Source organism: Condylura cristata, unplaced genomic scaffold (assembly GCF_000260355.1).
Source record: "Condylura cristata isolate star-nosed mole 26May11 unplaced genomic scaffold, ConCri1.0 scaffold00041, whole genome shotgun sequence".
NCBI classification, from domain to species: Eukaryota; Metazoa; Chordata; class Mammalia; order Eulipotyphla; family Talpidae; genus Condylura; species Condylura cristata.
This window is the reverse complement of record NW_004567142.1, coordinates 3,133,218-3,146,961: the sequence shown is the minus strand read 5'-3', so window position 1 is coordinate 3,146,961 and position 13,744 is coordinate 3,133,218. Positions and strand designations below refer to the sequence as shown.

Here is a 13,744-nt window from a genome sequence, read left to right as displayed (position 1 = left end):
AAAAAAAAAAAACAGAGTTGCTGTTCCTGGGACAACACAGAAATATGAAAGGAGAAAGGAATGAAGAGAAAGAAGGACAGAGAAAAGAGAGAAAAAGGAAGCAGAAGGGAGGAATAACAACTATGGAGGGCTTCCTAGCTGTTGGGCCTGTTCTAATGCTGTAAATGAATTAATGGGGCTAGGGAAAGTTCACAGGAAGGGACTAAAGAATTAACGATCACGAGACCCACAGAAAACTCAGAAACTGGCAGATCCACAGAGGAAGAGAGGTGGGGTCAGGGAGAGACAGAAACAGCCAAGAGAACGAGGCGGACAGGAGGGAAGAGGGGGCACAGGATCCGCAGGTGGGCGGGAGGGGAGGTGGCTGGCTCCTGCCCACCTCTCATCGCAGTAGGTGAACTTCATGTCCAGGCTGTGGCGGCTGAGGAAGGACCCTCGGCCCAGTGGGGGCTCCAGGCTGCCAGGGTGTGGGATGGCTTCACAGATGAGCACCAGGCACTGCAGGGGTGGTTCCAGGTTGGGGCTCCCAGCAGGGGAGGTCTGCGCTGGGGGCTTATAGACCCGCATGTGTCCAGAACAGTGTAGCACCTGGGGGTGGGGGCAGCAAGGTGGTGATGGACTGGGCAGGCTTGGAACCACCTACCTGTGGGGCCCACAGGGAGGCAAACCCAGCGTGGAGAGTTCTAAGAATCCCCAAACCTCAACCCTAGGAGGTTCTGAACACCCCCAGATTCTCACTCCATAGAAAACCAACTTAGGGAGCTTAGAACCCCCAGACTTCAGCACCTTAGAGACCCAACCTAGTTTTGATGATCTCCAGATTCTATCCCATGGTGACTCCCAACTTTGGGGGCTAAGGATCCCGCTCCCCCCCTCCCCAGCTCCAGGGATCCAGTCTAAGAAAGGGTACAAGGACCTCAATTAACAGACACCGAACTTTCTAGGTACCTGAATGACCCACGAGACCCAGCCTGAGAGAACCCCACAGGATCCCCAGCCTGGACACCAACTCATGGTAAGAACTTTAAGGCTCGGAACCAGTCCTAGCCAGCCCCCAGGCCCCTCAGCCTCCTCCAGGCCAAGCCCTGCCCACCTTCCAGGTGGCCGCCTTGAGGTTGAGGGTGCGCCCGCGGCTGGTGAGGGTACTCTTCATGCGCAAGGAGAAGCACCGCTCCGTGGGGGCCTCCTGCTTCTTTCTGGACAGGCCTGGGGAGGGTCAGGGTGGGGTGGGGAGTTGGTCGCACTGGGCAGCTTCGGACAGGGCCTGCCCCCTCCAGCACCCTTGGCACTGAGGTCTTCCCAATCTCATGTCCCAAACTGAGACCTGGAACCAGAGAGGCCCCCGGGGGAGGGGAGGGCATGCTCCTTTGACCCCAGGACAGGCCACCTCCCCTCAGATTGCCCCCTTAGGTCCCGAGGACAGGGCTGTCTCCTCCTTTCCCCATATTTCTCATTCCAGAGGATGAGGAAATAGCCTTCAGTTTCTATAACCTGGGGCCCGAGGCCTCCAGGGCACTCACTCTGCTGAGGGGTCAGCGCATCCTGAAGCTCCTCTTGGTCACAGGGGTGGATGAAATCATAGATACTGTGTCCGATGAGCTCAAGCTGCGAGGGAGGGAAGTGGGGGGTCTTGGAGGAAAGGCTCTTCTTCCACAGCCTCTGACCTGTGTCCCCCGCCCATCATGGCACCCAGTCGGAGTCTGGATACTTGGCCAGTCTCTCCATTCATTCACTTGCTCACTTAGCAACCATTTCTTCCACACCTAGGATTTGCTGGGTCCTCTTCTAATCGACTGTCTCCCACATGGGCACAAGAGTCACCACACAGACAAAACCCTGCCGTGCAGAGTTCGCTGGCGAGTGGAGGGAGGCGGGAAACAAACAAAATATATACATATATATAGTCATGCTTAGCAGTGGTCTCACTGGGTTTTCATCCCTTCCGTGTACCCTATCAATGAACAGCTAGATTGGAAGGATGGATGGATGGATGGATGAAGAAAGGAAGACTGGCTGGATGACAGATGGCTGCATGATGGGATACACACAGTCATGACTCACAGAATGACATTTGGCCAATGACAGATCATCTGTTCAACAGCGGTCCCTGTACACAGCCTGGTGCACAGCAGACTTGTAGAATATGCCTCTGTGTTCTGTATGATTATACTCTTATGACATTCACACAATGATGAAGTCACCTACTAATGCACATCCCAGAACAGATCCCTGTTAAGTGACACGTGAGCAGAGAACAATATCATTAGCAACACTAAGAAACCAAAGCAGGGTGAGGTGATGAAACGGCGGGATGGTATTTTAGAGGCAGCGGCCAGGGGCAGTGTCATCGAGGAGGTGACAGTCAAGCTGCAGAACAAAGCTAGTGAGGTGACTCGCGGCTCTCTGGAGTACTGTTCCGCAGAGGGCACAGCAAGTGCAAAGGCCCTGCGGTGAAACTACTCAAATGAAGCCTGTCAGGAAGGTCACTGTTTCAGTTCAGGAAATGAGCCGAGTGCTGCGAGGAAGGGAGGGGCCGTCTCAGCTCGCAGTCCAGGGGCTGACTAGGGGCAGTCTCTGACAGGTGCCACCTCCCGCAGGATCCCAGCCCTGGCCCTACCACTTCTAGCTTCGGGACCGTGGCCCAGAGCTCAAGCTAAAGGAGAAATTGGTGCCAGGAGTGGGGAAACGACAGGAAAAAGCAACTGATGCCAACAAGAGCCCATTTGGGCACAGAAAGGGCCGCGCTCACGGGCTGCAGAGGGGAGTACTGGAGTGAGTTCTAGGCCCACATGTCCTTCCTTGTCTTCCCACCCCCAGGCCCCAGTGCCTACCCTCTTCTGCCACTGGAACCTTCTTCCTTCCTCCCCTCCCAGCCTCTAGTCTCCAGTTCACTCCCTTCCATCCTGTCTCTAGGCAGCACCCAGAAGGGTCTGATTCTGCCTGACATGACCTCTCCCGTTTAAAGCCTTCCATGGTGCCCCAGGGCATAAACCTAATTTGATCCTAAATTACCTAAGCCCGATGACCTCTCTAGGCTTTTTTCTCGCACCTTCTCCCAATGCACTCTGCACCTACTCAGGATGAAAGTACCTTCCCTACCCCCAAACGGTCTGCTTTCTGTCTTACCTCTGGTCTCTGCACATTCTGTCCTGGCTGTGCCCAGGTCATCACTGCTTCCTACACTCCTAAGCCCTTTACCTGACTAGTCCTTCAGGTTTCAGCTCAGACACCATCTCCTTCCAGAAACCCTCGACTCCCCCCAAGGCCAGCCAGTCGCCCCCCTTTCCAGGCTCTTAGAACCCGCTACGTGCTCGCTCTGGCCCTGACCATCCTTTCTGTGTGGTGCAAGTCCCACCTCTGTGCAGTGAGCCCAAAAGGCTGGCTGGGGTGGTTGCAGTCGCCTCTGATCCCAGCACAGTGCCAGGCATGTGCCAGGCCGCTCTTCTCACCTGACTGAGGCCCAGGTGCTTGCTGACATTCTCCGACAGGTAAGCCATGTCTCCCTCGGTGGTGAGCACCATGACAAAGCCCTCCAGGGCCTTCAGGTAGCAGGCATCCAGTGGTTCTCCCACCTGGTTCCACTCCCCTGGTGTGGGCCAGGGCGGACGGGGCATCTCTAGTTAGCCATGGCCCACTGGGCTACTTTCCCCTCCACCTTCCCTCACTCAGAGGAAACAACAGGTACCCTCAGGGGAGAGGGACACATCCAGTGACCATGGAGGCCCAAGGAAGAGGGCAAGGCTGCCCCCTCCCAAAGGAATTGAATCCTAAAGGGGTGGGAGTCTTAGGAGACAGAATTCTAAGGGGATAGAATCCCCTAAGGCCAGAACATCCCAGGGGTTCAGAATTCTTGAGGGCAGACTGCTAAAGGAGCAGAGACTCCCAGGCAACAGAACTCCAAGGGGGCTGAGTAAGATTTTCAGGGTCTTATGGACAGTCGGCTGGAGGGTGACTCCACTATCCCGTTAATCCTCGGGGTCCCGGGATTCCTTGGTGTACGTGTGTGCGTGAGAGTGCATGTGTGCACGTGTGTGTGGCAAAGCCTCCTGCAGAGTGGAATTCTGGGTGTGAACTCCAGGATGGCCAGCTACTAAGGGAAGAAGCAGTAGGAGCTCTGGAAGAGGGAGCGGGCTCTCAAACACTGGACAGTAAAGCTCCTGGGGTATTTATAAGGGGACAAGGTCCCCTTGGACAAGGAGGGCCAAATGCTAAAAGTTGTGGTGCCTCAGGGAGTCAGCCGGCCTCCCACTTTTCACATTTCTAAGGGGGCGGTGCTCCAGGGAGGTGGGGCCCTAGGAGTGATAGAGGCCCGAGGGGCGGGGCTTCCTGGGGACCGGCGGGGGCCAGCCCCAACTCGAAAGGGGTGGGGCCTCCGTCCGAACCCCGCGCGGGGCGGGGCCTCCACGGGAGGTGGCCTTCTGAGGGCGGGGCCTTGCCTGCGAGGGAACGCCCGGGGGCGGGGCTCACCTGCGGCGCAGAGGCGGTGCATGCGCAGGTAGCTGATGGTCAAGCGCATGATGGAGGCCTTGTCCAGGTGAGCGCTGACCCCGCGCGCGAAGGGCAGCGTGTGCGCCAGCTGGTACAGCACCTCCGTCTCCTGGCTGCGCCGGCTGCGGGCCGCATCCCGGGACTTCTCCTTGCGCAGCTCCGTGCTCGATCTGCGGGCAAGGGCAGCGTTCACGGGCGGAGTCCCGGGAAGGGAGAGAGATGGACAGGACAAACACGTGGGGCGCCGCCACATGGGGCTCGGGATCCAGAGGGCAGGTCTCACTGTGTGACCTTGGCGAGTTCTCGGAGCTCTCTGGGCCTGTTACACTCTGGAGCAGCTCCTAATGGGGTTTTTATCTGCCCCACAACAGCCCATGCTCCGGCACCTCACTCCCCTCTGAGGCGTGCCCAGGGGCGCTCTGTCCCCTCCCTGACTTATCTGCAGTTTATTCCCCAGGATGGGACGCGTGGGGGACCGGGAGGCCTCCTGCCAGGAGGGGCTGACTGAGCTGGATAGGGGCCAGGGAAGGGAAGGAGCACGATGCAGGCAACTCTCAGGCCCCCCTTCCTGTAGCCTTCCGGAGCCCTCTCCCGCCCTCTCCCCTCCTCAGCTGAGCTGAGTCTTCAGAATCTTGGAGCACAGATCTCAAAGTCCAACCACCTACCAGCAGGGGCCCTAGGCAGGGTGACACAGCACTCCGACCCCGGGATTCTGTCCGCCCCCAGCTAACCACTCAGCTCTGTCTGCCCTTAATCTACTTCAGGTTTGCATTTGGGGTTGAGGATAGGAGTGTCTGCCCTTTTGTAAGAAATATGTGCCACATAACCCGTTTTTGCTATTATGTCCATCCCTGTGCCAAATGTGACTTACATTAACCCATTCAGACAACTCTAGGAGGGTTATGACATTGTCCCCATTGGCAGGGTTGGGGGTGGCGGGCACAGTGCTGGTCAGTAAGTAGTGAAGTCAGGGTTTGAACACTGGTCAGCCAGAACTCTGCGATTTTTTGTATCTATAGCGCTGGGCTTATTCCAAATGCTTCTTGTTTCTAACACTTAAAAGTCAAACTCCAGGTCTGTCTGAATCCAAGCTCCATAGTTTTTGAAAAGAAAAACATTTATGAATTATATGACATATGGCTATGTGGTCTAATCTTTTTATCTTTTCAGTGTTGATAAAATGGCTCAAAATCACTAGCTGTAATTTGCTAAGCATATATGTGCCCGACTCTGCTGTGTGCATCCTAGAACACCGGAGGCAGGAGACTTACAAAGCCTACACTTGCGGGGGGGGGGGGGGGGGGGGGGGACTGAGGCTCCCACAGTCGGGTCCTTTGCTGGAGTCAGCAAGCTGGTCCAGGCACGGGTCTGAAATCTGGCAGCGACACCCCACAGCCTTCCGGTTCTCTCTAATCCCCTCTTTGTGACCCTCCTCAGGGAAAAGCAGACCTCCCCAGGAGGGAAATGCAGGAAAAGGGGAGACTGCTGCTGGGGGTGGCATCCACCTCACCCCCAGTCAGGGGACCTGTAGCCGCACCCGCTCCACGGTGGGAAGGGGAGAAGGGTCTACCCCATCCGGGCGCAGAAGGGACCGACAGGGTGGGAGGCACAAAGGGCAGGCTGGATGGAGAGTGGCGGCAGCTAGTGATCGCCCCCCACCCCCCCCTCCTGGCTGGTGGGGGGCAGGGGCCTCTGGTCCCCGCTGCTCTGCCCAGAGGAAAGGACATTCCGTCCTGTTCTGTTCCAGCCCTGTTTGTCTTCCTGCCCAGAGGGTGGGGGTGGGCGGGCCTCACTGAGCTGGGGGCCCCAGACAGAGGGAACTAGGAGTGGGAACTAGGAGGGGTGGGGGTGGAGCCGGCCCCCCACCTCCGAGGCAGCTGGGCTCTGTAATCCCGGCTGTGGCTGACTTCGCCCTCCCTAGAAGGAGCCAGCTGAGGTCTGCGGCTGCAGAGGGACCCTCCTTCTAGCTCCCAGTCTGTTCTCCGGATGTTCTTTGGCAGGAAATGTGACCCTCTAACTGGCTCCACAGCCGCCTGGATCTCCCGCCTTTCCCATTAAACAGAGCCCGGGCAGGTCCTCCGGTTCCATTACTTACTGGCCCTGTGACTTTGGACCAGTGTAAACCATGCCCGCAGAGTAACAAGGCAACGTCAGAGGGCTGCAGGAGTAGGACTGGGCCTGGCATTTGGCTGGTGCTAATAAGGGGTCAACTTTAATTATCCCTCCTTTGTCCATGTTGGGGATGAAGAAGCTCAGGATAAGCCTGGTGGACACTGGAGAAACGGTTCTGGGGGCGTGCGTGTGACTACAGAGGTGGCTTTAGCACGAGCCCCTTGTGGGAGAGATGGAGTTGACTGGTGGGAGCAGCTTTGGAGTACCGAACACCCAGGCAGCGGGAGACCCCATTCCAGCCTCTCCGCAACCCGGTACAGCAGGAACTAGGGTTTCCCTTTCACCGGCAGAAACGCCTGCTCCCTGCTCCGGGCTCAGGGACCAGCTGTCCAGGTCCTACCAGATCTGTATCAGGCTTGGGGTGTCCCCCTACTATTACGGTCCCCATTTCCTGACAAGGAAACTGCCCCTGCCCCAGGGAGAGAGAGCCTGAGGCCTTGGGGCTTTTAGTGGCAGCCAGAATTCAATCCAGATCTGTCCGCTCCCACCCAGAATGCTGACTTGAACACAATAAATGGCATACCGAGGGGATGTCCTGCCCCCAAGATCTGTTCGCTCAGGCCTCCTCATTTTGATCTGGGGCAGGAGAGGGGGGGATTTTCGAGGATCAGAAATTGAGGCTCAGACACATGGTCTGGCTCCAGGCCACACAGCTAGGAAGGGGTGGGGGGTGGCGCTGGGATTTGAAGCCTGACTTGGGGCCGAAATCTGAACTTGCTATTCCTCTGCAGGCGTGCCCACCGAGGGGCCCCTGCCCACCCCTGCTCGGTGCGGTGGCCTCAGTCCCTACCCCCTGCCCCATCGCTGCTGCCTCTGGATTTCCCCAGCTGGCCAGTCTCTCCAGCTGGCCCTGTGCCCAACCCTGGTCCAGCCCCCTGGCGCTCTGCCCAGCTCAGGACGTGCAGCTGGAGCCCTGCCACCCTTCCTCTGTGTTCCAGCAGAGAACAGGGGGCGGGGCCAGGCCAGGAGGCCCCAGGGTGAGGCCTGGAAATGGGGGCTGGGCCCTGTGCCTTCCTCCACTGGGACAGGAGAAGCCCACCCCTTCCCAGTCCTGAAAAAATGTCACCCAGGCGCAAAGCGCAGACATGGAGAAAGTGGGGGGGGAGGGGGTTCTGTCCCATATCCAGGGCTGCTCTAGGACTCTCTTCTGATCTTTAGCTGGGGGAGAAGGGGGGGCCCGGCAAGAAATGTAGAGGATTTGGGGGGCTTAGCTTGTCTGTGGTTAGGGAGCCCTCTTGTTACTGCCCAGAGTACTAAGAGGCAGAGGTGGGGCTTGAGTTCGAGAAGGGTCTTTGGAGTTATGCGTCTTTTTGCCCCTGACTCTGCTCATTCCCAAAAGACAAGGTAATCTGGTGGGGTGCCCATCCCCAAAGTGCTGTCTTATGGGGAACCTTCTAACCTGGGGGCCACTGGGTGCAGCTGTCCATCAAGGACTTCCCAAGTACTTCTGCGCCTGGAGCGTAGGATGGCTGTAAATCCTAGCTGAAGAAGAGGAGGGAGTGAAGGTATGTGGGGGCCCCACTCACCATTGCCCAGGGCCCCCTTGGCCCAAGTGCCATCGTAGGGGTGCAGGAGGGGATGAAGTGTGGCAAGGATCGGGGTGCCAGCAATGAGTGGGTGGTATGCCCAGGCTGGGATGACACCACAGGAAAGGGCTGGCCTTTGTGGAGAGTGGGGAGAGCCCAAGTTCAGCCAAGAGGGGTCCCCACCTAGCCAGGAGGGGGCGCTAGGAGGGGTTGGGCCAGGCTGGGTTAGGGTTGGCCCAGAAGGGGTGGGATGGAGTTCCCTGATGGGCCCTAAGCCAGGGACAGAAATAGATTGGGGGAGGGGGGGCTTAGTGGTGGTGGGGGGAAAATGGGGGTGTGGACGATCCAATCAGACCTGCACTGCCAGGGAGGAGGGAAGGGGGTGAGGCTTCCTGGATGCTGCAGATTGGACGGGAAACCAAGGGGTCTGGGAGCAGAACCCCTGGCAGTTGCACCAGAGCCCACTGCCCAGATCTGCACCTGCTGGGAGGTGAGGGCCAGAAGTGCCCTCTGCTCAGGAAGACCCCAGGGCACGGGCAGGGCAGCGACCATCACAGCATGTCCTGAATCTGGCCTGGCACCCTCCACGGGGTCTTCCAGGGACTGTTGGGTGGGGCCCTAGCCCACCATGAGGCACCCACAGCTGTAAGGGAGTGAGATAGGGACCTCGCATCTTGAATTGGGTCAGACTTGTTTTCCCTTTTTTAAAGGGAGGAGGGTGACCTTACCTTTCTCTAGGAAGGATCCCAGGGAGTTTCTGAATGGGAAACACCTCTTGTAGCTATTTCTAGGGAACCCACGGTTTGAGAGGCCAGCAAGGACGGCCTGACCACAGAAGCTCTCTAGAACCCAGAAGCTGAATCCCATTCTAAGGAACTCCCTGTAGCAGGAGGCTCGCTATTGGGTTATTCTGGCTCCCCGAGAATCCCAGAGGTCTAAAATCAAACTTAGTTCTAGGGATTCAGAAATCAGAAGGGTCAGTATGTGGAGTTCCCTTAGAAACCGGGCACCCCCGACTCCAAGGAGGACCCTGAATTTTACCCTCCGCAAACGCGGAGTGGCAGGAAATCGGGGAACAGGGCCCCCGAAGTCATTTCTGTCTAGAGGGGCGGGGCGGCCGGGAACTTAGGGAAATTTCCCACCCCTGAGATTCCCGAGGTTGGAGGGTGCGACGGGATCTGCCTCCAACCGAGCGTCCCGGGGTGTCCTTGGCTTGCATCCCCATTCACCTCAGGGGTCCCCAGAAGGAGTGCCCTCCAATTCCCATCATTCTTGCCCCCAAACCCCGGTACCTTGCGCGCTGTAGCCCCAGAGCCATGGCTCGCCAGTCGCCGCTCTCCAGCCTTTCGAGGCCCCTCGCCCCCTCCCCTGGCCCTGGGAGCCCCCTCCTCAGCTCCTCCCCCGCCGCGTGATTGGCCGCGCCGCGCCCGGCCTGAGGCTCTGGTTGGACCACCAGGCTGTCACTTCCGAGAAGGCGGTGGGACCAGGGACGGAGCCTTGGAAAGCCCGAAGGGGGGTACTCGTCGTAATACACAGACACACCCCCAGCCACACCCCTCGTCGCGGACTTCCTCGCGGTGCCGCCCACACGGGGGGCGGGCCGAGCATTCCGCGAAGTTCCCACACCATTTCTCTCCCGAGCCTCCCCCTTCGCTCGGTTCCTTTCACCCCAGCCCCCACCCTCTAGCCCCTCTATTTCTTAGCCCCCAGGCAGACCCCCTCCCCGACCTCGGGTCTCGCCGCCCTCCGGTCTCCAGCACTGCCACCCCCTTCAACTCTTCCAGAACTACTGAGTCCCCACTTACCGGCACTTCCCAACTCCCAGCCACGCCCCAGTGCTCTGGCCGCTCCGGGCTGTGTCCCACCTCACCCACAGCCCTCGATTCCGCCCTTCCGCCCCTTCCCTCCCCCCAGCTCCCATTCCTCCTTTCTGGCCCGCCTGGTATCCGAGCCCCACCTCTTCCCTCCCCTCCTCCTCCCTACCACCCAAACCCCAAGCGGCTCTTTAGGTCCCCACTGTGTGACTGTCAAAAACCAGAATCCTCCGCGACAGACTCTAGACAAAAGAGAAAATAGAGACTCTGAGTTCAGACCCCAACATAGGAGAGGTTACTCGATGATGGAAAAGTAATGAGTGTTTGTCTTGCTACTTGGTTTACACAGGTGGGTGCATTTGTAAAACCTCAATGTTGATACTCTTTGAGTTTGTGTGTCTCCGTGCATGTGAGTTTTGCCTCAACGTAGAAAATAGGAAGAGTAAACAGGAATTGATAGACATACTGAGGGCTTAGTAGCTGAAGACTGATGACTGCAACCCTCTAGGATGTGAATCAAAATGAAGCTGTAAGGATGGTGGGAGAAAGGGATAGACAGCAGCCTGGTGATGCAGGGGCTAGGAGGATCCGCAGCCACTCCCACTCCCCACCCAGGGAGTGACCCCCAGGGCGCTGCAGACCTCTCCTGTCCTGCCCACTGCTCCCCTCAGCAGTGGACTTCAGTCAGTCCACCTGTTCTGCTCCCCACTGTCTCTGGTGAGCCCTTTTACTGCTCACCCACCTCTGGCCTAAACCCCAGTTCTTGTACACATAACTAACTAAATCTTTAAAAAAGAAAGAAATGAGAAAGTAAACAGCAACCTGTGGTGATAGGGTGTGTGTGCATTCAATTTTTCTGTGTGCTTGAAAATGCAATGGAGTAACTGTTGGAAGAGACAAGAAGTAGTGAAGCAAGAACATCATTTGGCGATTAATTATTATTGTGGGGATACATGTTTTTTTCCTTAAAGGATATTTTGTCTTGGGTAGAATGAAGGTGAGTCGAGGCGTTTTCCTGTTCACACCCTTTTCCCCCTCTCCCCTGGATGTGTGTATTCGCCAGGACACCCACTCCTTACTCTGCTCCTTCATTCATCCGTTATTCATTGAGGTGATCCAACAGGGTGACAGACATGCCAGGTACTGTTGTGGTCACTGGGGAACAATTGTGAACAAGCAAGTGGCGATTCCTGGCCCCCTCGTGTGGCTTGCCCTTGAGTCAGGCAGAAGGGCTGCCCCAGAAACGGGCTCCTTGTATTGCACCCCAGATTGCGATGTGCGCTGTGAAGACATGCAGCACAGGGACAGAGATGTGTTGGTATGTTTTTCTTCTTGAGGTAAGGGAATTTTAATTAATTTATCACATTTTTTAATTTATTTTTTATGCACACAAGAACTGGGGTGCAAGCCAGAGGTGCGAGGGGAGCGGGTGAGAGGATTCACGGGAGACAGTAACAGCACAGGTGGACTGACTAAGATACACTGCCGAGGAGAGCAGTGGGCGAGACAGGAGAGGTCTGCTGCGCCCCATGAGTCAGCTCCCTGAACTCGCACTGAAGTGGCTGCAGCTAGCTTCATAATGTTGCGCTTTGACCCGTTGCGCCACCAGGGAAGCCCTATAGATATTTCCTATAAAGGGAATCATACCAAGTATAGTCTTTTGTTTTTGCTTTGCATTATGATTCCAAGCTTGTTCACATCCTTGCTCAGTTCTCGCTACAGCTGAGCATTATTCCATTGTGTGACTGCTCGAAGTTTGTTGATCCGTTTATCAGTAGACAGGCATTTGGGTTGTTTCCATTTGGGGGACACTGAACAACGCTGCTGCTGTGCGCTTTCTTACACAATGACTGTTTGTTTGAACACCTGTTTTCTATTCTTTCTGGTAAGTGCCTAACGTGGAATGCTGGGTCATGTGGCCATTCCATGCAACTCTTTTTCAGTAAAACTTTCTGAGGAGCTGCCAAACTCTTGTCCACTGTAGATGCTTCTTTTTATATTTCCACTAGCAATAAACATGGAATCCAGGTGTCTACATCTTCACTAAAATGTGGGCCATAGGGGTGGCCACGGGGTTACAACTCAGCACTAGGAAGCTACCCACAGCCACAGCAGTGCGAGTTCAATCCCTGGCTACGGAGGTGACCCACAGGGTGCAGCAGACCTCTCCTGTTTTCCTACTACTCTCCTCAGCAGTGTGTTTCAGTAGATCTGCCTATTCTGCTCCCCACCCTGTCTCTGGTGAGTCCTTTCACACATCCCTCCCCCATACCTCTAACCTGTATCCCACTTTTGTATGCATAGATGTTTAAAAATCTTAAAAACAAACACTTAAAAGAAAAAAAACTTGGGCTGTAGGTCCGTGATGATAGAGGAGGGAGACCCCCAAGGACCCCAAGGCTTTTGCCCTGGAGTCAGGTGTCCACAAGACCAGCCACACTGATAGGGCAAGAAGCAAACACCTCCTGCAGGACTTCTGAACCTCTTGGGAGTGGTGTCTCTTTTCGCCTCTTTGAGTTGATGATAAAAGGTTGCCCTCTGTACTAGTTGAGCACCTGACCTGAATGGCGGTATGTCCCAGAAAGTGGGAGAGGATTGTTCCATCATAATTAGGTTTGGCCAGTAGGTAAGGAAATTCATGTTGGAGTTTGGGAGACTTGAGTCAAGCCCAGGTTTTGGCACTTACATTGTATGACTGAAGCAAGACAGTATGGGGGGCCGGGGTTGACCTGGTTGATAGGTCCTCACCCTCAAGCTTACAGCTGCAGGATATGACTCAAAAGCAGACAACAGAAAGAAACAATAACAGGATTAATTACATATATAAAGAATTTATGAGCTGACACATGGCCAGATGACTGCCCTCTTTCTTACCACAGACTGCTTCCACTAAGCAGAGACTAGGGTCTAAGCCAAAGCCGCAAGTGGCAAACTGCTGGTTCCTGCAGGGACGTCACTGCTCACCAGCAGTTTAGCTGCTGGTGAGACAGAACTTAACTGCCAGGTCGCCAGTGCCCCCAGACCTTTTTCCCATCAGCCCAACAGAACATCAGTGAGTAGAATTGACTAAGTGCCACCCATGTCCCAGAGGTTACCTCTGACTGTTCCTCTTTTTATTTTTAAAAAAAATTTATTTTATTTATTTATGCATGCAAGAGCTGGGGTGTAGACCACAGGTGCAGGGGGTGAGAGGATTCTCCAGAGACAGAATAGGAAGCAGAGCAGGCTGATCTGCTGAAACACACTGCTGAGGGGAGCAGTGGGCAGAACAGGAGAGGTGTTCCATACCATGTGGGTCAGCTCCCTGGCCCTGGATCAAACTCATGCCTCAGTGGCTGGCAGTGGCTTGATAGTGCTGAGTCTTAACCCCATTTGTCATCAGGGAGGCCCAAACTTTGGGTCTTTTCAGTGGACTGAAGTTTCCAGCAAAGAAAACGCACTTGAGTCAGCGTAAGGTCCTATCCAGTTTCAGGCAGAAGTTGGTACTGAGAATGCTCAGAATCATCTTTCCCTTATGGTATTTGAGCCCCCACACAATGTAGCTGGTCCTTCTTGGCATTTCTCAAAATCCTAGACATGCGAAAGTTCTATTTTAACATGTCAAGCACAAAGAAAAATAGACACAACACTGTTGTGTGCCTGTTATATCTAAACTTCTAACTCGGCCAGCACGGGAGCCTCTGACTCTGTATGTGTGAGCCCCGCCGTGGCAGAGGCCTCTTGTCGACAGGCGCTATGGGCTGG

The 13,744-nt window shown here is 55.7% G+C and overlaps 1 protein-coding gene across 3 annotated transcripts in view; it reads right to left on the bottom strand.

Moving 5' to 3' along the window:
• Positions 1-9,532, bottom strand: part of HIF3A (hypoxia inducible factor 3, alpha subunit) — a 28,157-nt gene extending 18,625 nt beyond the window's left edge. For all 3 annotated transcript variants that reach the window (XM_004693961.2, XM_012733725.1, XM_012733726.1), the window contains exons 1-6: positions 9,479-9,532; positions 4,468-4,658; positions 3,450-3,586; positions 1,521-1,605; positions 1,094-1,206; positions 380-588 (exon numbers count right to left, since the gene is read on the bottom strand). In XM_004693961.2, the coding sequence (XP_004694018.1) occupies positions 380-588; positions 1,094-1,206; positions 1,521-1,605; positions 3,450-3,586; positions 4,468-4,658; positions 9,479-9,504 (761 nt within the window). In that variant the 5' untranslated portion in view covers positions 9,505-9,532. The remainder of the gene's footprint in view (positions 1-379; positions 589-1,093; positions 1,207-1,520; positions 1,606-3,449; positions 3,587-4,467; positions 4,659-9,478) is intronic.
• Between the last annotated feature and the right edge of the window lie 4,212 nt (positions 9,533-13,744).